Genomic DNA, 26,661 nt, shown 5'->3' with positions numbered 1-26,661 from the left:
TTATAAATCTTTTAACCTTATTCTCTCCATTGTATGACCCCATGATTGCCATTGCATCTCAAGAAAATATGTAGAAACGTCTTAACTTCTTAAAAAGTAATATATATATATATATTAGGCCTATGTAGAATCACTGGGCTAAACATTTTTCCTAATTTTCACTTGTCCAGTTGTTATTGTTGTATCAGGCTCAGTTCCCCCGTCAAGATCTGTTCCCCCCCTACCTAAAATACCTGAACCAAACCTGAATCCTAACCCTAACAACCGAGGGGGGCCCTACCAGCTGCATTATAACAGAAGGGAAACAGATCCAATTAGCTTATTGGCCCATTCATTCAGAAGTTCAGAATCCTAACTCAGCACTTCCGACAGCATTTGAAAGCAGCATCGTCAACACAATTACAGCAACTGTGCTGCAGCCCCTTTAAGAACCTCCTGGGTGTGGAAAAGGGGAAGTTTTTAGAGAGTCCAGCGCCAGTTGGTTACGTCCCATTAAGCTTTGTGTTAGGCTCTTTGTTAAGCTGTGGGATTTTAGAACGTGTCTGATATATCTGTTTAAAAATATATGTATTTACTGACACGTATTAAGTGGTTAAATAGCGTACTGCTACCTTTAATAAAAAAAAAAAGGTAAAAATTGATTCCAAACCAAGGTAAAGGACGGAAGGAGGTTTGATGGAAGGGTGAAATATTTCGGAATGGGATGCGTCCAAATGGATTCTAGCCGCTCTTCTAATCACGACACCGCAACAAGGAAAAAGTGGCAAAGAGGACCAGGATACAACCAAATTACAGCTTAAACAGCGCGTCAGACGAGGAAAAGAGGGAAGTGAACCAACACTGTGCCTCGTCGCTGTTTAGAGCACTTCATACTTGACCAGCGGCTGCCGCAGGCTCCCACGGACACCATGGTTTCTGCTCCTATAAGCAGATGTGCGTGCAGTCGCTTCAACGAAGCAGCAATGACTAGTGTGCGGTAGACGAGCGTAGGCTGCGTGGCTCACGAGGACAAATTCAGTGTTTCTATTGTCTAAAACCCCGCTGTCCAGAAGATGGGGCACCCTCCTCTGGAGTTTAGTGATTGCTATCTGGACAGTCCGGACTTCAGAGAGACTCTCAAATGTTATGAATTGGAGCTGGAGAGGACAAGCAAATTTCTTAAAGAGTTGATAAAAGATGGCAACAGTGTAATAACTGCAATCAAAGGTAAGTGTGCTTAAATATGATCTCTAGTTTTTAAATCAATAACCGTTTATTTGCACATTGCAAGTGACTATAGTGGTGTGATGACGCTTGACAGAGGATCAGCAGCAGCATCAGTGGGGCCTTTTTAAGGGCCTACAGGATCAATGTGGGTGTGAGAGGCTCATTCAGGGAGGTGCTATAGTGCTCCCATGGGAGAGGAGCAAACAGCCCGCCTTGAAAGGCAAATATCTGGTGCAGATGTGCAGGATGACTGGCTCTGTTTATTTCCAAACAACAGCTGTCTTTCTGCGTTGCTTTTACACCTCTCCTCTCTGTGTCATGTTGTCTGCCATATCTACTGTAGACTGGGACCACTGGTACAGTAGTATGGACCACAGCCAGTGACAGCAGTAGATGTGTATATTTGGGTCATTGTGGCACCCATGAGGGCGAACACTGTTTTTTTTATTTTTATTTATTTTTTACTTGCCAATTTACCACTCCGCTGTCCAAATCACCAGTGACCAGCTTTTCACCTCGAAAACAGAAACTGTCATTGTAGGTGCTGTAGCAGTGCTGCAGAGTGGTGAGGGTCCTGCTGTATATTCAGTCCACAGAATAGCCAGAGTCATGAGTGCTCGTTGTTGGGATAAACTGCACCCAGAGAAAAAAAAAAAGAAAGTCACATCTCAAGACCTAATGATCACTACTCACTGCTACTGTAGAACTTTTTCACTTTAAACGCTGAACTCCAGCTTTAAGTGTTGTAAAATATGCGTGTTCTCCCCTGCAATTTGTTTACAGTAAAAGTCTTATAAAAAAGGCCCTATTAAAGCAAGAATGCTAAGATAAACAAATTAAACGTAGCACACAATTTGTTGATGGAAAAAACGTGAAATGATGGAAAGTTGAACACTGTTCCAGTATAAAAAGAAGGATTTAAGGAGGGATTTAGAATATGATTCTAGGCATGTTAGCCAAGTTCCTCAAGCAAAAAGCCCTACAGTATTGATTGATACAGACTGTTTTGTTTTGATAATAAAAACCAGACAAAGCAGGGATAATCTATTGCATAGACCGCATACTTGCTGCTGTTGTGCTGATGGTCTCCCATACTTTAGACTTTCCCACCAGAGAAAAAAGAAAAACGCAGTCTCAATAATCCTGGACTGCACTTAAGTTTAACGAGAGTTAGGTTGAATTTAAAGGATAAATAGTGGTATATCGTAGTTGTGAACGAGGCATTTTGAACCTCATTCAGATGTTTCAGAAGGACTAAATGTTGTTTTTTATAGGCTATTCTTTGGCAGTACAGAAGCTTTCCCAGACTCTCAGCGTGTTCCAGTTCGACTTTATCGGTGACTCCCTGACAGATGACGAGATTAACATTGGTAAGATATGCGGACACGCTCCTTTACCCAGTTTATGTGTACTGACTATTAAAGTTATAATGAGGAACTGACTTTCTAACTTGAGAGAACTTGTTTGGCAGCCACTTGGCAATTCTTCACAATTTGAATGTGAGGAATCAGGAAACAAATTGGTTTGGAAAAACTTCTGCCTCATAGCCTAATGACAAAAGTGTATAAAAAAAATAGCTGAAAATATTATCATCATAAAGCCTATTCTAATGCACTTTGGTAAGCACTGTGTGTTTCTTTTATTATCTTTTCAATTGTGTTTCCTGTGTCAGACACTTAAGATAAGAATGTGCAAAGTCTTCATTCCGGTCATCATCTTTGTGTTTTCACCCCTAGCTCAGTCGTTCCAGGAGTTTGCCGGACTCCTGCAGGAAGCAGAGCACGACAGGATGATGCTGGTGGGTTATCAACTTCCTCCAAGCTGACTCTGTATCCTCAACCCTCATTATATATTAGAAACCACATTAACATACAGTATCATGCACTAAAGATTAGACCACTTGGAAGGAAACCTTTGGCCTACGAATGGCTAACTTCCTGTTTGTTATGATGCAAAATCAACACCTTTTTTTTGTGTAGTCTATATTCCGTCTGCCTCCGTTAATTGAAAGTTGCTATCATAAGTAGGGCTGGGCGATATGGAGAAAATCAAATATCACGATATTTTTGACCAAATACCTCGATATCGATACCGCAACGATGTTGTGGTGTTGACTATTGGTGCTTTCACAAAATATTTACACAATGAGATTTTTGATAAATAATCATCAGTAATGTGGATATAATGACTAAAGGCAAATAATAGAACAGTTACCACAGCCTAGTAAGTTCAGAAAATGACATCACTGTAATGCAGCCTTTAAAAACCAGGAAAAGACACCACTTATGCCATATTACGATATTACGATATCCAAAATCTAAGACGATATCTAGTCTCATATCACGATATCGATATAATATCGATATATTGACCAGCTCTAATCACAAGACACATCCACACACCTAGGTGCTGTGTGTGTGCAAATGTGCTGCTTTGCTTTTTGAGAGGAATGTTATCCGTTCCCCTTTTTGGTTTTTAGTTTTAATATTTCCTGCATGTTGGTACACTTTCATGCTATTTTTGTCACATCTGATGCTGTTATTTCACACACTTTATTACTGAATATTTTATTCTCTGGTGTTCTGGGGTTGTATTTTAACCCATTTGCTTTATTTTCACAATTTATATTGTTATTACGCACACGTTTTTGCACATCTTTCCTCACACAGGCACAAACTAATCTTATTTATTTAATCCACGTACACTTCTGCAATCCTGTCATGCCAGTGGGAGCAGCAGTTCCTGTTAGACTGGATTTTCTGGATACAGATCTCATTTTAAAAATGCAGGTCATCCGGTAACTTGTGCTTAAAAATACATTTCAGTGCTCCTTTCAACACTTTTGTGCCCCACAAACCTGATTTATAGAGTGTAGAGTACATTTAAGTGTGTGTGTGTGTGTGTGTGTGTGTGTGTGTGTGTGTGTGTGTGTGTTGTGCGTGCATGTAGAATTGCACTGCAGTAACGCCTGCTCCATGTTTGCCTGTCCAGGTTCAGAACGCCTCTGATCTGCTCATCAAGCCGTTGGAGAAGTTCAGAAAGGAGCAAATAGGAGTTACAAAAGTGAGTGTTATTACTGATTCCTCTGCTCTGTAAGTAAATTGTAGCAAAAGCAGTCAGTCCTGGAGGCTGGAAGCAGTGCTATTGTTATGCATTGAGAGTCAAATCATAATACAATATATAACTTCCTGAGGTACTTACACAGACCAAACCAGTTGTTATGAGCTACTTCCCCAAATCTATTTATGAATGTATGTAACATGCACCCGTTTCAGAACAATAATTCTCTTCTTCCTCTTTGACTGAGTCTTCAATGTGTGAAGACATTTTATTGAAAGCAGTTTTGTAGTTGAGAACACCTCATGTGTTTCTAAGGAGACTCCCTGTGTGCTCCTTCACCAATGTTTTATTTAGCTTTTAAAGTTATCAGAAAACTCTGTGGGATATTACCTTGGTTATTCAGAAGGACATTTTCTTTCTGTTTGTGCTCTGGTGATCAAAAGAGCGTTTTCCCCCGTCAGTGTAATTAATAACCAGACGCTTTCTGTAATTTTTGCTGCTATGTTGATGATTATTTAACCCGCAAGTGGAATTGAAATATGCAGGTCCTACATGACTTGGAAAATGAATTCATATTAAAAAACAATGTTTTAATGTACGACCTGTCTAACAATGCAACAGAACACTGCCGATTATACAGAAGTATGTTCAATTCAATTTTATTTATAGTATCAAATCATAACATAAGTTATCTCGAGACACTTTACAGATAGAGTAGGTCTAGACCACACTCTATAATTTACAAAGCCCCAACAATTCCAACAATTCCAGTAATTCCCTCAAGAGCAAGCAGTGCGACAGTGGCGAGGAAAAACTCCCTCTTGGGAAGAAACCTCGGACAGACCCAGGCTCTTGGTATGCGTGGCCCGGGTCTGTCGGCGGGTGTGGTGAACAGTGGCGATAGTAAGTACGGTTAATAATGGAACAGTGACTGGCTGTAGCGGAAGCTGCAGGGTTCAGCAGGACGCGTATGACATTGCGAGCGTGGCATTCAGCGGGAGTGCAGCAGAACCACGGCGACAGCTGCAACCAGGGTCTTGGTGCCAACGTTCTCCAAGGAAATACGCTGGGGAAAAAAAGCTAAGGACTCGGGGGAGTAAACTCCCCAGAAGCTAGGATTAGTAACAAGCATTTCTGGGACGGGCTGCACACAAATAGTAATAGTAATAGTACCAGTAATAGAAAGGGAGAGGAGAGAGCAGCTCAGTGTGTCAAAGGAAGGAAGTCCCCCGCGTCGTCTAGGACTATAACAGCGTAACTATAACAGGTAACTAAGAGAGACAGGTCATAAGGAGAGGTAGCGTTTTCGGGCTTAGAACTCTCCCCCTGCCGGATCTGGCTTGGCTGGCCTGCCTCCCTCTACTTTGTTATGTATTATTAATCTAACAATTATGAAGAGAAGCAGTTGGGCCAGTTAGGTGAACACTGCAACTCCTCACTCCCTAACTATAAGCTTTGTCAAATAGGAGAGTTTTAAGTTCATTCTTGAATGAGGTGACAGTTGTGTATGTATGTGTATGTTGGCCCCTTTTTTTAAAAACAATAATTTTTCATTTCAACAAAATAATGTACTGGTTAAGAAAATCAGGCTTTTCTCTATAAGAGAAAATGGTATCATGTCCTTTACAATGAGAAAGCACACGTGAGTGATCAATGTTCTAAGAAGAAGAAAACAACTGTGAAATTTACTAGAAGAAGTCCCCGACCTTTTTTTTTTTTTTGATTTCTGAAACCACAGCCCTATCGGATGATCTCATGTACCTCTTTCAGATATGATCATTTGAATTGATTTTAAACTGGACGTTAATGAACTATCTTTAGGTTGGTTTGGTCAACTTTGCATTCATAATACTACCACTTGGAGGGCAGAAGCTGATGTTTCACCATTTCTTAATTACTTTCAGCTATTTGTTTTTTAACCGTTTGTCAATTTCCTTTTAGTTAACTATTTCAACCATTTATCAATATTATAGGTATCTAGTTCAACTGTTTATCTTTAGCTAGTCTATATCCTTGACGTCCCACTTCTGGGATTGCTCCGTTGCCGCTGGAAAATCCGCCAGATTTCACTCATTTAGGCCGGATATCTGTTGCCTTGGGATTCCTTTGTGTTGGCATTTTAAACTCCGGTGGATTTATGAGGACTATGATTAACCTTTTCATAGATCTCTGCAGGGTAAATCCAGACACTTCGCTAGACTATCTGTCCAATCTGAGTTTTCTGTTGCACGACTAAAACAACTTTTAATCGTAGACATGTTCCACCAAAACAAGTTCCTTCCGAACCTAATTTGCAGCGTCACCGCGGCTTTTCTCCGGTGCTTAGCGCAGTATAAAGTACAGTATATATCATCTTCACAATTATAAAATTAAAGCTGCTGTAGGTAAGATTGTGAAGATCCAGGACTTTGCCAACAAATTTGAACATCGACAACTTCTCAGTCCCTCCCCCCTTTCTGCTGCAGCCCAAACCGTCTCCTAAGCCCCTCCCACACAACGGAGTTTGACAGAACTGCCGGCATGTCAGACAACATGTTCAATAACTAAACACCAACACAACGTTAACTTTACTCACCAACAGTAAAACGATGCTAACTAGCAGGCTACCGTTAGCCATTTCAGCATCATATCTGACCGACCACCGTGCAAACGTTACTATCATCCTCACCAATGTAGCTTTGTGGACTTTTGACTACTAATAACCAAGTGAAAGATAAATCATTCATGGTAATTATGTTACCTGTCGAGAAGAAATGTGGCTTCATCTGCATCGTTCTTCAGATCTTTAAAATCCTGCAGCCACGCCACCTCTGAAAAGCCACTCCAATATTCACCGGAGTTTGGGGAAACCTTTCTGCGGGGAGGGGGGAGGGGAGAACGCTATATATGCGTGCCTGAGCAGTAATTGACGGGCAGATAGACCACCCCTGTGGCCCTGATTGGAGAAAATCAACCGGGAGCGGTGGAATTTTGCCAATGGCACTACAGGCTGTAGGAGGACTTAATTCATGTAGTTCTACTGGAACATAGGGTCAGTTTCAGCAAATATGACAGAAAGTTAGTTTTATAAGACTTACCTACTGCATCTTTAAGGGATCTTTAACCAAAGGTGGGTTTTAATGTAAAAGAAAATGTAATATTGGCCGACATGTTAAATGTTTTAAGCTCTCAAAGAAATTGGTATTAGCCTGAAAAATCCACTATTGGCCATTCAAAATCTACTAAAATAAAAAATCTTGCTAGTATTAGTTTCTGAGAGCAGCTCATTTTTGAATGAATTTTAATGAGAGATGAAATTGTCTAATGACCATTTGTCTTTCAAGACAGTCAAACTGTGCCAGATAAAACAATGACACAAACAATTAATTTAATCTTTCATTTTTACAAATGACCACATCTGTCCTGCAGGAAAAGAAGAAGAAGTTTGAGAAAGAAAGTGAAAAATACCACTCCCAGGTAGACAAACACCTGAACCTTTCTGCCAAGAAGAAAGAGAGCCAACTTCAAGAGGTGAAGTACAACAAGTACGAGTTCATCAGCTGTGTTGTGAAATGTTGAACTAAGGGACAAAGAGGTCACTGTTTGAATTCTTTTTTTATTTTTTTTTACTACAGGCTGATGAACTCCTTGACAGAGAGCGTGTGAACTTCTATGAATCGTCAGTGGAGTATGTGTACCAGATCCATCAGGTGCAGGACCGGAAGAAGTTTGATGTGGTTGAGCCGGTGAGTGCTGCCTGTGGTCTCCCACTTTTCCTCTTTGCTGCTACACACACAAGCAAGAGATCTAGGAAGTATAAAGTACAGTTCACTTTAAAAGGAGAACTTGATGATAGATGATGTAAAAAAAAAAAATCCCTGTCGTCACACATTTAATTTTTAATGGCCGTGGTTTCTTTGTTTTAACTCTTCTTGGCAGCAATCTTAGGCCTCTTTCCATTCATTTTGAATGGGTGTAGTGTGTTTAGGCTGCTGCGAGGTTTTCCACAGCAGGGGCACTCGAAGAAACGCAACCCCACGTCACACTGCGGTAGCCAATCACGTAACCGGCGATCAGACTTGTCAGTGTGTTTTGAGGCGGTTTGAGAATCCCGTACAATAAACGGGAAACATCACTGCCTTTATCGCTGCCACAAGAAACTTTTAAAACGCTTTGAGGGTAAAACATGATGTACACAAGCACTGAACTACCCGGGAGATTGTGTAATAACAGAATTTTCCCTGCACCAACAGAGCGTCTCGCTATGTCTCCCTCTTCTCTTTTCTTTCTCTCTCTCTCTCCTGTGAAATAAAGCTGCCTTCAAGTGCAGTCGGAAACGTACGAGATCTGTAAATGATCGGGCGGAAAACAGTAATTGTGAAGTATATAAAGTTTGCTTGTGCTACATTGGAGGGTTAAATAACCGAACAAGACGTCACACAAATGGGCCGTTTTGTTAAGTGACTCTCCCTGCAGCAAATCGCCGGATCGTTTTTTTTTGGTCTGAAAGTAGCTTTAAGTATGTCATTCATGCTTTGGTTGGACAGGTGCTGGCGTTTCTTCACAGCATTCTAACGCTCAACAACCTGACAGTGGAGATGACTCAGGACTTCATGCCTTACAAGCAAGAACTGCAGCTCAGCTTGCAGAATGTAAGTTGTGTTACTTGCAACAAATGATGCCATGAGTGAGATTTAACATCCTTTTAATGTGAATCCCTGTAAGACTCTAAAGTGCGGTCTGGTTTTGCCTGCAGACCAGGAACCACTACGAAAGCACTCGCGAGGAGATGGAGGAGCTGATGAAAAGAATGAAACAACCATCCCAGATCTGTAAAATGCACAGTTTTATGCCCATGGAAGGTTATCTGTACTGTCAGGAGAAGTGTACGTGTACTAGATGTTTATACAGAAGATTAAGACATGTACATGCTCTTGCTGGAATTCCCTCTGACGAGGCCTATCCTCTTCTTTATTTTTTTGTCCCAACAGGGGCTTTGGGCGTGTCATGGGTCAAATATTATTGCAAGTACCACAAGGAGGGGAGACAGCTGGTCATGGTGCCTTGTGAACAGAAGCCTACAACTAAACAGGTGCTTCACTGAAAAGAAATATGTAATTATTACTACAGACGTTAGCAATATCTGTAACCAGATTATACCCTCAGACTACTTGCTCTACTGTCATTATCTCCATCACACATACCGACTTTGTCTCTCTCTCTCTCTCTCTCTCTCTCTCTCTCTCTCTCTCTCTCTCTCTCTCTCTTTTTTTTTTTTTTTTTTTTTTTTTTTTTTTTTTTTTTTTTTTTTTTTTTTCCTCTGCAGGGCACTACGCAACTGACACTGAAATCCTGCATCCGCCGGAAGACAGAGTCCATAGACAAGCGCTTTTGCTTTGACGTGGAAACTAGCGAGAGGTTAGCACAAACAAATCTGTACTCTACTGTGAGACGAGGCAACACGAAAGCCTTGTGGGATAAATAGGTTCAGGCAGCGAGGTGAACAGGTGGCTCACAAGGACAGAGTGTGAGGGCTAAATGGACTGTAGCCCAAATAATACCTAAGCAACGGGCACAGGCTGGAAACAGATGGCAAACTCTGGGATGTTCTGGGATGAACACAACAAGCTCATGTTTATATAAGCAGGCCATTCAGTACAAAATACATAATAGACACTTGAGCCACAGGCTGCTCTGTCATATTGAGCTTTTTTTAAATGTATGAAAATACTTGCAAAGGTGTTTTTAAAGGGTTCAGGAGCTGCTGGAAGGATTCATTAAGTGCTTGAAAGTGTTTTTGAATGTTGAGCAACTCATTTGCGCCAGTGTGTGAACTGAACAACACGATGAGGAGGTCGCTGTTTGATAAACTGAAGGTGGCAGTGCTGTCTAGTGTAGAAGGTAATGTTGTTGGCTCAAGATGCTTGAATGTCCCTGAAATGCTCGTACCTCACCCTGACCTTTGACCACCCGAGAAGGAGTTAACACGGGGCCTGTATATTCCTATGCTCTTGATATCCCGGATCATTTGTTTGCTGGAATTGTCTTCCTCCCAGTTTGCGCGACGCCAGCATACACGAGTGTTTGATTAGCTGTTTCAGGTGTCCCATTCAGGCGTACTGACATGCAAGAGCTTCGAAACAAATAAGGAAAAGCATGAGCCAATGTACTGTAGCTCCTACAGATACCAGGGTTATCTATTTAACTGTCAATTGAAAAGTTGTGTTATAAGAGTTTTTAATGTTTTTGTAGTCTGTTAATTAGTGTAGTTGGCAGCTTTCAGCCCATAAAACAGTTGTCTTCGTTAACAATTGATTCAGTAGCCTACAAGCTGTAAAAATTGGCACCAGGTTTTGTTGCTTTTGCAGAAGACAGATTGCAACAATGGATTTTCATCATCTCTTCACGCTTGTCTTATTCATCTTCATTTGCTTCCTCCATCAGTAACACATGGGATTTAATCAGTTACTCCAAAGACACTTGTCTTCTTGTGGCGTTCTTGTCATTTTGTTCACCCTGTTTTTCTTGAAAAATGTGTAAGATCTGTATAGAGTTAGAAAAAAAAAAAGTTAAACTGGTGACTGAAAATGTGCCTCTTTTAATGTCCTTTTTATTTTTACTGTTTCCATAGAAACACACCTGTCACTTTCCAAGCTCTTTCGGAGGGAGACAGGAAGTTGTGGATGGAGGCCATGGATGGAAAAGAGCCTGTGAGTTCATTCCTCATATCATCTCTGTCTGGGTTATTCTTCTCTGAGATATCATTTTTGTGCAAACTGCTTTACTGCCAAAATATCTACAATGCAACATGGACTCTGCTACTAAGGGGAGACATGGTTCCTGGCTATTGTGCTGACATATAAAACTCCCAAAGCCAGTTTCCATTTCCAATCTGTAGAGTCAATCCAAGCCTGTTTAAAATCAAATCTCCTGAAATGTTGGCTGGTAGTTAAATTTGTAATCACAACCTTGTTTTTTTGCAGAAGTTAAAATGATCAAGATTATTGTCATGGGAGAAACTGGAACAAATGAGAGAAAACTACATTGCTTTTTAAGTAGTTTGCTGTTTAAAATGACGTGTATTTGTTTTAAGGAAACAATATCATGTTTTGTTATCAAATCCATCATGTAAGAAACATGACTGCTCACATGTGACGTTTGTTAAGCAGCGCAGTATGTAGGCATGGGTGATCTCATTATGGCTTCTCTATTAAAAATGTGTGAGATGCAATGAAGCTTGTTAGACACACAATGCCATCAGTGTGCAGCTAAATGATGGCACCTGGGTAGTCTCACTAGCCCCGTACAGCAGGGCTGAATTCACACCGTGACTTTTTTGTTTCTTATAATCATTTTTAGGTGTTAATGGAAACCTCCTGTAAAAAAAAATGTTTGCTCTGACAAACCGTGCTGCTCACACGGTCGGTCTCTGTATTCAGCAGTTTTGAGGCAGTGAAATACCAGATTGCCTTACTAGCAAAATGTAAGACATTGTTAATTCCTCTTTTGGGTGTAGCTTTTAATTTTTTTTTTTTTATGCTCTCTGCGGTTCTTGTCAGACCTGTTTCATAATGGTTATGGTTTAGACTGGATATGCTGGATGTCGTGTGAGATGTGGACAAAACAAATAGACGGTCACTGTCAGAGGATGTGAAAATAACAGAAAGCACACTTTTCCGTGCCCTCTTCCTGTGCAACTTCCCCAATGACTTCTGTAGATTATGCACATTTCTGAAGAGCGTTTCCACCCACTCTGCCCAAATATTGTCAAGCAAAGACCCTCCGCATCGCACTGCTGCCAGGTCTGCAGAGTCTCGGACAAGGATCAACTTTGTGGTGTTCTGTTCTGAATAATTTCTTTTGCCACACCGAATACTGTCTACTTCATTACACTCTGAATGCACTTTAGCCTTTTGAATAGCTGAAATATAAGGTGCAGTCATATGGACACTTTGTTTTAGCCTCATAGTGCAGCATGTCGATGCATACGGTTATGTGTTTTAACATGTTTCTGCACATCTTTTGAGAAGTTCTCATTCTCTGCTGTCTTATTGTAAGTCTCTTGAGCCTGGAACTTTGCTATAAAAACATGCTGATTTTCTTGGACATTTAATGTACAGTGTTAATCATTTTTACTCTAGAAAGTATTGACATACAGTAGACACTAGAGCTGAGAAAGAAGTAATTTGATGATGTCACTGATGGTGACAAAACTACTCTCCATTTTATCTGCAGATTTAAGTGATAATAAAATGAATGGTTAGTTGCAGCCCTAGTGGAAAGACATTGGCCATTGTTTTAGAGGTTTTGTGCCCATAATAAATATCCCCAGGAGCTCTGGAAGCAAAAGCAAGCTGACGCCGGTCTCTACAGGCAGCCGGCTGGTCCATCAGTCCATAAGGCTCTCTTTTGGAAAATGTATCATATTTCCAAACCCTGCAGTCGATGACATGCATTAACCTGTGTGCCAATATGACAAATGCAATACTTAACTTACAAATCACTCTAAGGCCCCCTTTTGTGCACTTTCCACTGGAACTTCTAATAGGTTCAAAGCATTTGGCATTAAAGTGTTGGACAAGGAGAAAAATGCTTGAATGTTCCTCTCCAAACTCGCCCAAGCGAGAGGACATTTTGGCAATTTTCTTTTTACCCACTGAAATTTAATCAATCATTAAAATATTGGGAACAGCAGTACAGTACAATATTGGGAAGCTGAGTTTTTACTGTCAGTAGTTAATTTCTCTGGTGGTAACTACACTATATTTTCATCTATAAATCAGATTTGTCAGTTTTTAAGCATAGCTATCATGTGATCTTATATGTTTAATTACAACCAGCACTGGTCTCTGCTGAAGAGTCCTTGAACACGACTCTGCTATGCTGTCTCCAGCTGATCTGTAGCTGGCCCTTACCTCTGACAGCAATTAATGAGGAGGGCCACAGAGTGAACAAACTGAAAACAGAATCAGCTATTTTGGTGGAGTAAAAAGACAATGCTTTGATATAAGATTTACTTTGAGATGGATGTGCTGGCTGTGAGTTACTGATGACTATGCCTGTAGTCACGTACTGGTTTTAATAAGAATTCTTTTCATTTCTTTGGTTGTTTTTGATTCACGAATCATTCCTGTTTTCCACCAGTTAACAAGACACACATTCTGTCCCCTCATCCTTTTTCTCTGTTTTCTCCGTTTCCATTATTATTTTTTTCATGCAATTTGAATCCGCTTATAAAGTAAACTTAACTGGAAAATTGTGTCCCATAAACTATCCGGGAAGCTATCAAAGTATCCAGGAAGTTGGTTCCAGTGGAGCAGCTTTGTGTCGTCCTGCCATCATCAAGTTTCTCTCATTTTCAGTTTTCAGAAAGACCGGTTCATTAATCATGCTGTAGCCCATTCCTAGTTTTTCCTTATGTTTCGCAGTCCTCAATTTCCTTTCTTTTACATTTTTTTAATTTTTTTCATTTCAGATCTATCATTCCCCAATTCACAAGCAAGCTGAAAGTAAGTCAGTCATCATTACCCTCAAAGTCTTACGTTGTGATGTTGATGTTATGCGATTGAGTGCATCTGTATTCATGTTTTAACAGTTAGATTTGTCTTAAAATCATTGTTTGATCTTGAGTCTGCTCATTTTACATCTTTTTTTACATCCACAGTGGAACTGAATGAGATCGGATTCAAGTTTGTGCGAAAGTGCATCAACTACATTGAAACAAAAGGTAAAGGGTCCTATAAGAGGTTTTTCCCAGCTGTCTTTAGTTCTGTTAGTTTGCTTACTTGCCCTGAAGGAGGCGTAGTTGAGTCATAGGTTACATGTTACATTTTCCATGCCTGCAGGCTGCTCTCAGGGAATAAATGTCTTTGATTACAATACTAGTAATCTGAAATAACAGTCTATTTCAAATTGTACAGAATTTTAATCATCACATCTTTTTTTTTTTTTTTTTTTTTTTTTTTTTAACCATTATTTCTTTAACAAAACCCCTTCTCTCCATGCATGCTAAAACTGAAAAGCCCAATAACTCAACTCTATCCTAAAGGAAGATGTTAATCTCAGAATTCTACAGTCACTATATTTTTCTCCACTAGGGTGATTCAGCATGTCATTTGACTCATGATCCAAGCATGGCATGTTGTTCAGTATTAAATTGTTAAATAAAGCATTCACAATCAGGAAAGAACATCTGCATCTTAATTCTGGCTCCCGGAGGCTCTGAAGACATGTGGGAGCATGTGGGATATTTTAACCACTCTGTATTTCTCATCTCCTCTTTCCAGGAGTAACACAAGAAGGAGTGTACAGAACAGTTGGCAGCAACATCCAAGTGCAGAAGCTTTTAAATGCCTTCTTTGGTAAGGATATAAGCCTGTGAACATGTTTTAATCTGTCCATTCTTTGTGTTTCTTCTTTTGTAAAACAAAGCAGAAATCAGCCACTTTGTGAAGCTTGTCTGCATGAATGGCAAGGAAATATCAGCACTGCTCCTGCTCTGAAGCACTCTGCCTTAAAGAGGCTATAAATTAGATTTGTATACAAACAATGGATCAAATGACTATGCATTAAAGGCGGCGCTTGTAGTGGCAAACCAACAAAGAATTATCACTCGACTGTGCTGTTCTCTTCAGCTCAACTTCGCTCTATAGAGTCTTATAAGGCATTGCTTTGATTTTACGACCCTCAAATTCAGTGTTGTTTTTCACTCTTCATAGCATCATGTTTTGGCCGCAACAGGCAGCTGTTTTCATTTAAAAAGCTCTAAAATGCCAAAAGTCAGTTATTGCTGCAGATATTTTACACAGTAACTGAAATTAGTAATCTATAACGTTATGATTCACACCTCTGATTTTCCTACCTTGATGTGCCTTTTTCCCTTTTTAATAAAAATATATATGTTCATTTTTGCGATCACTGTATGTCTCTAATGTCTTAATTATGACTACCACATCTCACAGCTAGCCAGTTACTTTGAACAATTAAGGTACTAATCACAGGTGGTTGACAATGTTGTTTCCATGGAATTTAACGTAATGCCATTAAATATTTTCTGCTCGTTTGGTTTGATTTGCTCCTTTTATAGACCCTACAAACCCTGGAGATGTAGATCTTCAAAGCAACGACTGGGACGATAAAACCATCACAAGTGCACTGAAGTTCTATCTGAGGTATGGTTGTGTGTGAGTAGATGCATGCGAGTAGGAGACAAAGTTGGTTTTGTGGAATAACTGAATAAGACTGTGTAGTTCCACGTCTACTGTTGTTCTTTTACTGACATTGTTGTAATGATCAATTCTGAATGTCTGTTTTGTATTTTATCTGTCCTGTGTATGTGCCCACCTGGATCCAGATGCACGTTAAAGCATTTGTTATTAAAGATGCAGATGCAGCCTTGACAGAGGTTGCACTCTATTGTAATGTGTGTGTGTGTGTGTCTCTCTCTCTCTCTCGCTCTCTCTCTCTCTCTCTCTCTCTCTCTCTCTCTCTCTCTCTCTCTCTCTCTCTCTCTCTCTCTCTCTCTCTCTCTCTCTCTCTCTCTCTCTCTCTCTGCAGGAGCTTGTCTGAACCTCTCATGACCTACAGTCTACACAGAGACCTTATGTGTGCTGCAAGTAAGATGTGTTTTGGAAATTATCCAAGAGATAAAGATTAAGACGTTTTGTTAGCGTCTTCATGTTTTATTGGTCTCCTTATTAAACTCCTTTCTCTGATCTAGACCTACCACTAAAATATGTCTTAAACAGATATTAGGAAGGTTGCAGCTTGATTATGTACTTTTTCCCAAAACGTGTCCTCACCTGTTTGCATGCAATAGGGGAAAACAATTCCTCCACTGCATGCATGCTTATTCATTCTGTACTTAAAGTACCCAAAGTCTACATACTTTCGTTTTGCAAAGATTAGACAAATTGTAAAATTATGTGTGATTATGTGTAATCTTTTCAGATAGTTTTGGTAGTATGGTTATGAATTTGCCATGTATCTTGTTTATCTCTACATCAACATGGATAAGCTTTGCCGGGATACAAACCTGGATGTCAGGTACAAACGAGGCATTTGTACATCAATACAAGGCTGCAGGTTCAGCAGTTTAACAGGCAGCACTAGGTCTGTCTGGGAGACACTAAAAGAAATCTGAGTCCCCTGCTTGTTTTTATCTGTCACACAACATCATTGTAAAACCGAGAGGACAATGCGTTTAATTGCATTAGCCTCATTCTGTCAGGATGTTACAGTAACACAAATGGTGGCTTTAGTTTCTTGGAAATGTCATTCAGTAGTTGATGCATAGGGGCTCCTTTTGCTACGGCCTGAGTTTGTTTTGGAAACTTTCTTTTATTAGTCTCATGCCATTGCACTGTATGCCTGTGCCATATTCCATATTGTTTTTAAACATTTCATGCTTGTATATAACTGAATTGTTTCATATACTTTATATATGTTGTTATATGTTCCCAAATATTTTCAGTGAACCTGAATTTAAATTATACTGCCATTATATAAATTAAAGCATATGAAAAACAGTGATTTCCATACATACATACATACATACATACATACATACATCAGGGATTTTATACATTTTTTAAATCCCTCCATTAGGTAATTTTGTGTTGCCTTTGTATCACAGAATCGGATAATCTGGACTTCCGACTGAGTGAGATTCATTCTCTTTCCTACAAACTACCAGAGAAGAATCGGGAGATGTTGGAGATGCTTATCAAACACTTGGTCAAGTAAGTGCCCGCATACATTGTTGTAATTTACTGTTTTTACTGCTCCCACAGGACCTTTTGCTCTCTTTCTGAAATGCGCTGAGATAAATGTGTAACTGCCGTGTTGCTAACAATTTAGTTACATTTTATTCAACCAAACTTGATGTATGTTTATAGTGTCTGCAGTCACAGTGAAGATAACCGGATGACCCCTTCAAACATGGCTGTTATCTTTGGACCCACACTGATGAGAGCAAAGGAGGAGACTGTGGCGGCCATGTTGGATATCAAGTTCCAAAATATTGTTGTTGAGATTCTGATTGAGCACTCCAAAAAGGTACGTTCTCAGAGAACGCAGCCTTTGTCCGGTCTGAGACAAAAATGTAAAAGGCCATCAAAGGGATAGCATTTTGTACCACTTAAAAGACTAGTTACGAAATTAGCTGATACGCTTTCTTGTCGAGCGTTAGATGAGAAGATTGATACCACTCTCATCTATGGGAGTGGTGTTGATCTGCTCGTGTGACTCTTGGCAAGAAAGCGAATAAGTGTATTTCCCAAAATGTAAAGAAACTGTAATGCTTCTGAATGTGATTTTGTGCAGCAGAAGCATTAGTTTGCCATTGTTTAATTTGGTATTTGTACTGTACTGTGTTGAGCTTGTTCAGTCATTTATTTTTTCAGTTTTGTTGTCATTGTTCTTTCTGCCCCTTCTCATGTATGGCATTGTATTCATTCCATTACAGGCTATAATAGTAGCCACTAAACCAAAGTGTTACTGTAACTTTTTTGTCAGATCTTCAGTTATATGCCAGAGGACAGCACCTCCCCACCTGTCCCTCCTCCGCGGATCACCCCGAGAAAGCGGCAACCCATCACAATCTCCAAGCGGCCACCTCGTGTTTATCAAGCTCTTGGTCACGACCACTTCCTCACAGAGAGTAATTACCAGCCTATTTTGGCTTGATTGTTGTCGTCATCCTCATCATTATCCCACCCTATCTGGGCTGAATTAATTGCTGTGTGTGTGTGTGTGTGTGTGTGTGTGTGTGTGTGTGTGTGTGTGTGTGTGTGTGTGTGTGTGTGTGTGTGTGTGTGTGTGTGTGTGTGTGTGTGTGTGTGTGTGTGTGTTACATATTCTAAACTTGGAATCCTTCATTTGTTTGTCAAAGAATGTGAAATCAAAATCTATTTATTTATTTTTTTATTTCAACAAATCTACAAGTCTACATTTTTTTTTTTATCTGACTTTTTTTAAAGGCCTCTGGCTAAATCGTGTAATTTTCTGTCTGTTTTGAACATGTTAAGTGGGTGTGTCTCCACCCTTCATCCACTGTGGAACAGATTTGTAGCACCTGCAACTTGTCCTCCCTGCGTTGGTTAGCACTGTGTTTGTGTTACCGATTTAATGATTAATGAATGTTTTTTTTTTTTACATTCATTTACTGTACATTGTATTGTTATGTGACCTTCAGTACACTTTTCCTGTGATTGGCATGTTGTTTTTCTTGCACATTGAAGATAACTTGCATTATTTAATGATTTCAGGAAAAGATTTACATTTGACTGAGGCCTGAAGTTACTGTACTCCGATAGGAAGAACAACATCCATTTCTTTTCAGTGTTAAGCTGTAGTCAACCCCAAGTAGTCAGTACCTTGCATTAATCGGGATGTTGTTTCTTTGCAACAGATGGCCAGAACAACAGCTCTGTGGTGGACGGGGAAGTCTCAACGAACCCTGTTCCCCTGCAGCGGACAAAACCTTTAAGCTGCGCTCCAATGGTTCCAAAAGAACCTCCTCCGAGACTAGCATTGATGCCCAGACCATCTTTCCGTCAGGACAGACACTCAGACTCTGACTCTGGCAAGATAGACAACACAAGGCAAAAGCCAGATTCATCTTCAGCAGCAAATGGAGAGTCTGGAGTCTATGTGAGCAGAGTACCATCCTTCCAGAGCAGAAGACCACCTCCTAAAGGAACACCAGCCAACAGAGAAGGTAAGCTTTCAAAATAGGGAAGACACGGATATAATGTAATCTAGAAGGTAAAGTTGTGATGTGTTGGTCAGATATGTAAGGACATGACAAGGTCATAGACATTGTCTGCCAGCTCTTGATATTCAGCTCTCATTTTCCCTTTGTCATGTGGCTACATCCAGTCCTTGAAAATAAGTCTTATCTCCTTTTGGATTTGTTTTTTTTAATTGTTTTTATTGTAGTAGTAGTGTGTTATGTTGCTTTATGACGTGGGCTGTAATGTGTCCAGCTGCTGCATCCTTGTTTTACAAATTTGCTATTTTGCTGTTAGTTATCTTTTAATTGGTTTTCCACCCTTTTTATTTATTTTTGAACAGTGTTACTAAGAAGTTGGTAATCAACGGAAAATCAAATGAGTGTTAGGCAAGCATTTACTGTATGGTCAGTGATGAAGCAGTCGCTATTCAGAGCTTGTTTGCAGACCTAAAGTCTTTTCTGATTTGTTGGTTTTTTACATTGTTATTTTCCCAAGAAAATAGTTATCTAAGCATGCTCCAACTCTCAGCATCTCCATATTATAGTGAATGTCAAAATGTGTTTCCTTACCTCTTGATACATCACAACCTTTAATTTTGCTTTCATTTTAATTTTTATTCTTTTTCTTTCAGGGGATTCTGATGCTCTGACCAGAACCAGGCCCACCGAGAAACATGCCATTTGCAGACCCCCTGTCAGGCCTCCTGAGCCGCCCTCAAGAAGCCCCGCTCCACAGAAGACCCCGAGTGCAGCCAGCAGCGAGAGCTCAGCAACATCCTAGTAAGTGCTCTTCAGACATCAATTTTTTTCAAGAGTTCCAATAAATATCCAGTGATACGGATCTTAATAATAACAACCCTTGTGTGTCACTATAGGGACATTTTTCACTATTTTCCATTTTTCGATCATTTTGGCTGTGTTAACATACATTTTAGCAAGGGTGTGAGTTTTTGTTTTTTGTGTTTTGTTTAACCTCCGCTCCTATGATAAGTCTAAAATAAACTGTGTAGCCAAAATACAGACAATCATACCCTTAAGGGCAACAATGTTCCCATTTAAAACCCATAAAAAATCACAATTTGTGATTCCACAAAATAAAATCCTACAGCATAAAATCATGTTTTCATTATATCAGGCTTTCAGTCAAGCGCTTCAAACTTGTAGTTTTTACTATTTTCCACCAGATTGAGCCATTTTCTCATGTTTGCTCATGTATGGGGAAATACATGCTATTTTCTTTGTTTCCACTAGGGTTATTGCTGCTATGGAGCACTGCAGTGTTTGATGCAATGTCAAATCAGTGTTGTTGCTGGTCATTGACAAATCCCAGACTGGAAAAATAAAAATTCCCCCTTGCATTTAGTATACTGAAATAAATATATCTTTTTATATATATATATATATATATATATAAAATTGAATGAATGATCAGGACTGAAGTTAATTAAGATATTTAACTCGGTGAAAGTGGAAAATAATATTCATGTATAATTTTATACATGTATAGTTTTTTGACACCAGAGCAACCTTTTTTAAAGGAATGCACTGGGAAATGGTGCCAGACATGCAAATGTCAGAATCAGCAAACCTCAAGGCATTAGTAGTTTTGAAAATCCCAGCTGTCTGATCAAAGAATGAAAATGTTGCCAGTAGCAGCGGAGGTGACGATTATTTTTTAGATTCGGTTATCTCAAGACGAGTAAACAATGGACTACTTGAATGTCAAAGGGGTTGCTTGTAGTGATGAACCTACAGACAATTATCACCTGATTCTTCAGTTCTTCTTCCTGCTTATCTGTGGATCTTTTAGCTCATTGTTTGGGTTTTACAGTCCTAAACTTTACTTTTTTGTTTGACTCTTATCAACATAATTTTCAGGGTAAAAGCTCTAAAAAAGTTAGCAAATAGCTGGTGAACATAGTTTAGCATTAAGCAACTAAATAATTCGATATTTCCCTCAGGAGGTGGTAGAGACCAAAAACAGAGGTAAAAAAAGGAGTGAATATTTCACTTAAATACACCAGGTGGCCAAAAACATGACTCCTAATGAATGCTAATGTTGCTAATATAAATAAGCAACTGTTAACACGTTTACCGTAACTACTTAAAAGGTCATTATAGGTCAACAAAAACTCAGATTACACGTTTAACTTATTTATCTTGTTATCTTATAATAAAGTCTTTTTCTTAGAGTAATATAATAATTGGCTCCCTATCTTGTCACAATAAGGCCTTTTTAGCAAGATGGTTAGCTCTGTTATGTTTGAAAAACAAGCTACTTAACTTGAACTTGGGACATTTGGACTTGATTGTCCTAACAGGAAAAGCACAGGTATAACTAACATTAGTGGCTGCTCTTGGCTTTCGTAGATAAGTACAGTGCCTTGCGAAAGTATTCGGCCCCCTTGAACGTTTCGACCTTTTGCCACATTTCAGGCCTCAAACATAAAGATATAAAACTGTAATTTTTTGTGAAGAATCAACAACAAGTGGGTCCCAATTATGAAGTGGAACGAAATTCATTGGCTATTTCAAACTTTTTTAACAAATAAAAAACTGAAAAAGTGGGCGTGCAAAATTATTCAGCCCCTTTACTTTCAGTGCAGCAAACTCTCTCCAGAAGTTCAGTGAGGATCTCTGAATGATCCAATGTTGACCTAAATGACTAATGATGATAAATAGAATCCAGCTGTGTGTAATCAAGTCTCCGTATAAATGCACCTGCTCTGTGATAGTCTCAGAGGTCCGTGTAAAGCGCAGAGAGCATCATGAAGAACAAGGAACACACCAGGCAGGTCCGAGATACTGTTGTGGAGAAGTTTAAAGCCGGATTTGGATACAAAAAGATTTCCCAAGCTTTAAACATCCCAAGGAGCACTGTGCAAGCGATAATATTGAAATGGAAGGAGTATCAGACCACTACAAATTTACGAAGACCCGGCTGTCCCTCTAAACTTTCAGCTCATACAATGAGAAGACTGATCAGAGATGCAGCCAAGAGGCCCATGATCACTCTGGATGAACTGCAGAGATCTACAGCTGAGGTGGGAGACTCTGTCCATAGGACAACAATCAGTCGTATACTGCACAAATCTGGCCTTTATGGAAGAGTGGCAAGAAGAAAGCCATTTCTTAAAGATATCCATAAAAAGTGTCGTTTAAAGTTTGCCAAAAGCCACCTGGGAGACACACCAAACATGTGGAAGAAGGTGCTGTGGTCAGATGAAACCAAAATCGAACCTTTTGGCAACAATGCAAAACGTTATGTTTGGCGTAAAAGCAACACAGCTCATCACCCTGAACACACCATCCCCACTGTCAAACATGGTGGTGGCAGCATCATGGTTTGGGCCTGCTTTTCTTCAGCAGGGACAGGGAAGATGGTTAAAATTGATGGGAAGATGGATGGAGCCAAATACAAGACCATTCTGGAAGAAAACCTGATGGAGTCTGCAAAAGACCTGAGACTGGGACGGAGATTTGTCTTCCAACAAGACAATGATCCAAAACATAAAGCAAAATCTACAATGGAATGGTTCACAAATAAACATATCCAGGTGTTAGAATGGCCAAGTCAAAGTCCAGACCTGAATCCAATCGAGAATCTGTGGAAAGAACTGAAAACTGCTGTTCACAAACGCTCTCCATCCAACCTCACGGAGCTCGAGCTGTTTTGCAAGGAGGAATGGGCAAAAATGTCAGTCTCTCGATGTGCAAAACTGATAGAGACATACCCCAAGCGACTTACAGCTGTAATCGCGCAGCAAAGGTGGCGCTACAAAGTATTAACTTAAGGGGGCTGAATAATTTTGCACGCCCAATATTTCAGTTTTTTATTTGTTTAAAAGGTTTGAAATATCCAATAAATTCCGTTCCACTTCATGATTGTGTCCCACTTGTTGTTGATTCTTCACAAAAAATTACAGTTTTATATCTTTATGTTTGAGGCCTGAAATGTGGCAAAAGGTCGAAAAGTTCAAGGGGGCCGAATACTTTCGCAAGGCACTGTATTTAAGAACCCTATACTGTAAGCAGGGAGTGTAGTATACAAAGTGCAGTCTACCAAATAATATGTGTTCACTGATGGATCACAAAGGATTTAATGAAGAATCTCAGCTATAAGATTAATCATATGTTTATCTACAATACCATTATGTCGGTTTTCTTCTTTTTCTGCAGTGTCGCCTCTAAAACAAAGTTTTTTGAGAATGCCTCCCGGCACGTTGGCAGGTATGTTAAAGCCACCTCCAGTTTATCCTTTTTCTTTCTAATCAGACATTCATTTTTTTACAGGACATTAGATGAAAGTTCATAAAAACACAACAGGAGATTAAAGTTAGGCTCTTTGGACACACACGTCTCCCCTTTTATTATTTTCTTGGATGGTCAAAGTTAAGGTCCTCGCTGCCCTCTCTGTACACACAGTCATCAAGCCTGTAAATGAAAAATGTCTTTCGTTGGAAGAGTTTGTGAAGTTTTATCAAATCTTTTTCTTTATTGTAATCTCCTCTATCAGTGTGACGTACAGTTAACATTAACATGTGGCCTCTGCTGATGTATAAAGGTCTTGTTTGGCCTTTGGACAGAATAAGCACCGATTGTGACTTTAGTGATTATTATATCCCACAGCTGTATAATATGAATATTGTGTAGATATATATTTAGATCTAACAATTACAATATTGTTTACAACAATTACTAGCCCTTTGAAGATCATTACAGTTGGTTCACAGCCAAATAAGATAAATGGGAATAAAGTTTGCTTTCTACTAACATCACAGTGCTACTACAATGACCCAGGCACAGTTTGACCTGTTTGCAGTCGCACTTTCCCAATACTTTATTATACTCATCTTGTGTGAAATGCAATCAACCTGCAAGATCGCTGTTATCACACATGGGCCTTAAAGGGGAACACCACCTAAGGGATACTTTGCTGATTTTCAACCAACTTTCTATCATAATAATGTGTAAATAAACCATGTTAAACTTCCTTCCATCATACCATTGTCCAGATCTTCCTACTCACAGGCCAGCAGAAAAACCTCCAAGTTACACTTTTAACACAAAACCAATTTAAATTTTTTTTTGGAATTCTTCTGCATAGTAAGCCCAGTTTTATGAAAAGACCCTCTTTCCAACAGTAAAAAACATCTTTAAAGCACCCATATTATGCTCATTTTTAGGTTCATAACTGTATTTTAAGGTTGTACCAGAATAGGTTTACATGGTTTAATTTTCAAAAAACACCATATTGTTGTTGTACTGCACAGCTCTCTCTCACTGCTGTAGATCCTCTTTTCACCTGGTTTCTGTTTTAGCTACAGAGTGAGACCTCTTTTCATCTTCTTCTTCTGTACTATCTTTGATTGCACTCACACATGCTCAGTAGCTCAGATGTAGAGCATGTCAGCTAGCTAACTCTAGAGACAGTAAAAGAAAGGCTGTTTCTCCAACTTTGGTCAGTTACAAAGCAGGATTAGCTGGGAGACTTCTAAATGAGGGTGCACATGTAAGTAGTTCTTTTGTAGATTATGGTGAACTTGTGTGTGTTGTAGCAGTGCTTTGCTATTGAGAACGACGTAGCAGGCTAACACTGGCTAACACTAACGCTACGAGCTAACAGTTGTGGTTAGCCAGCTCATTTCGGACTGTGACGTCACAGTCCGAGGCCGATTTTGAACAGCTCACTAGGAGACTGAAAGCAGTACACATTCAGAAACCGTATCTCACTCAAAACAGCATGGATGGATTTTTTTCAAAGTTTGTATGTGTGTGGAAGCACCAGAGACACAAAAGAACACACCAAATCCCAGAAAAAGTGTTTTTTTCATAATATGGGCACTTTAAGAATTCCAATATGTTATTGCCATGGCCTAGGAAAATTCAATCAATATTTGTGAACAGGAGCTACTCTCTCTTAAAGCCAGAAACCAGAGAAGTCTCAAACTTGGGCATGTCATCGAGTATAAAGTCTGGAGCTGCTCCATAGACCATTGATGATATTTCTTTCTTTTTTTTTTATACCCAAATTAGTTTTATTCTATTGTAGCGTTCACAGTTGTGAAACGGAACGTGCTTGGATTTGGAAGAGAGTTGTTTCTGTTTACTAATATTTTTTACCATAGTTCCCCTTTAAGGCAGATCATAGGTGGTTTGGTCTTGTGGTTGAGCTGACGAGTCATGAATGGATTTGTAATTTATTTGTTTTTTCTCTTCTAATTTAGTCCACCGGCCTCTCCACCGTCGTCATCAACAGCGACACACGTAAGAAAAGAGGTGAGATTTACTGTGATTGGGACAGATTAAACTGCATAAAAATACTGAATAAATTGCAAAGAGTGTACCTGTGTAGTAAACTGAAAAATGTTTTCTCTGTTTTTAAAGTGTTTTCATACTCGAGACAGACTTATTTGTTTTGTTTCCACAGAATTAAAGTGAAGGAGACACAGACCACATAGTTTGACCTGTACTGTATGTGCTGATCAAGCAGGAGTGAGTCACCGTCAATGAACTCAGTTAACTTAACAGATAGACTGAAGAAGTGGCTCTCCTTGGAACTGAATGGATGTATTTGGACTAATGGACTTTTGAATGAGCTCACAAAGTAATTGTCTGTGTTTGACCATTATTCCAACATTAGGATGGAGTAATGGCCCTATTTCCCCCTTGTTTCATGCCAACTGACAATTTTGTCAGATAATATTACAATATTTTGTCATTTTACAGTATTAAAAAGTGTTAATGGTCAATTTTATTGGAGGGAACTAACTGCCATAACTGGTTATGACAGCTTACTCTTCTGGTCTACACTCTTAACACTCATTTTTAGCATTGTAAAATAGATCTCCCAAAGAAGACTAATTGATTAAAAAGATTTAATATTAACTTCTAGCTTTTATAAAAATGGATCATGTAATGTAAAAAGCAGCTGGATGATGCATAATTTTAAGCTACATCTATGGAGTAATTATTCCTGTGGAAGCTATTTTAGTTGGTCCGTTTTTAAAAGAATATTTAGATCAAATTTAAATCATGTATGTAATTTGAGACATAACGTCATCATTCAGCCATAGGTTATTTTTTAAGAGGTATTACAAAAAAGTATTATGCTACACAGTGTCAGCCTGTGTTCCAGTCAGAGTAGTTTGAATTTAGATAATTAATTTGATGCTAGTTTTAATAGGGAATTCTTCAACAAGATTCACTAGTGTACATTCCCTCACTTCTGACCTTGGTGTCACTCACTTGTTAACTAATGTAGGTAGGACAGGTTGCACAGGAGAGTCCTCGAAGTTTACCTGAAGTGGTTGCACCTCAAATAAATTGTTGGGATTTAAAAAAGCAAGTTAGGTCAAACTGATTGTCACAATATGTAAAAATAACACTCCAGTGTTTTGTTCTATTTCTTTGTTCTTAAAATAAATAAACATGTTTTATTTGACACTTGTTTTTTGTTTTTGATAACCCAACTTGAAAAATGTAGCTGTTGTCTGGTTGGATTTATTCTCAAAAAGGTAAATAAACATGAAAAGTTCTTAACATGGCTCATTAATATATTTGTTTAAAGAGCTATGCTACCATTGACTTCTGTGTTATTGCATGTTTTAATCCTATCCCTCCTCAGTCAGTGAGCTGATGTTTGAAATCACTTTTATCTATGTCACATTTACACTAAATTA

At 39.2% G+C, this 26,661-nt stretch overlaps 1 protein-coding gene across 2 annotated transcripts; it reads left to right on the top strand.

The window, feature by feature from the left end:
* The first annotated feature begins 489 nt into the window (after positions 1-489).
* LOC120544004 (oligophrenin-1-like) lies at positions 490-26,425 on the top strand. 2 transcript variants are annotated; one of them, XM_039777484.1, is made up of 24 exons: positions 490-1,206; positions 2,481-2,576; positions 2,943-3,004; positions 4,198-4,269; positions 7,675-7,776; positions 7,881-7,991; positions 8,793-8,897; positions 9,002-9,131; positions 9,237-9,337; positions 9,572-9,663; positions 10,877-10,955; positions 13,721-13,754; positions 13,910-13,972; positions 14,532-14,606; positions 15,332-15,416; positions 15,802-15,860; positions 16,880-16,985; positions 17,142-17,301; positions 17,761-17,905; positions 18,656-18,964; positions 19,612-19,759; positions 23,159-23,209; positions 25,207-25,258; positions 25,410-26,425. In XM_039777484.1, exons 1-24 carry the CDS (start codon positions 1,053-1,055, stop codon positions 25,413-25,415), a joined length of 2,397 nt encoding a protein of 798 aa, XP_039633418.1. In that variant the 5' UTR covers positions 490-1,052; the 3' UTR covers positions 25,416-26,425. The 2 variants fall into 2 exon arrangements, with proteins under 2 accessions (XP_039633418.1, XP_039633419.1); XM_039777485.1 differs by lacking the exon at positions 23,159-23,209 and having other exon boundaries at positions 1,053-1,206; positions 25,410-26,423.
* The last annotated feature ends 236 nt before the right edge of the window (positions 26,426-26,661 follow it).

Source organism: Perca fluviatilis, chromosome 16 (assembly GCF_010015445.1).
Source record: "Perca fluviatilis chromosome 16, GENO_Pfluv_1.0, whole genome shotgun sequence".
Classification (NCBI taxonomy): domain Eukaryota; kingdom Metazoa; phylum Chordata; class Actinopteri; order Perciformes; family Percidae; genus Perca; species Perca fluviatilis.
This window is presented reverse-complemented; position numbering and strand designations above follow the sequence as displayed.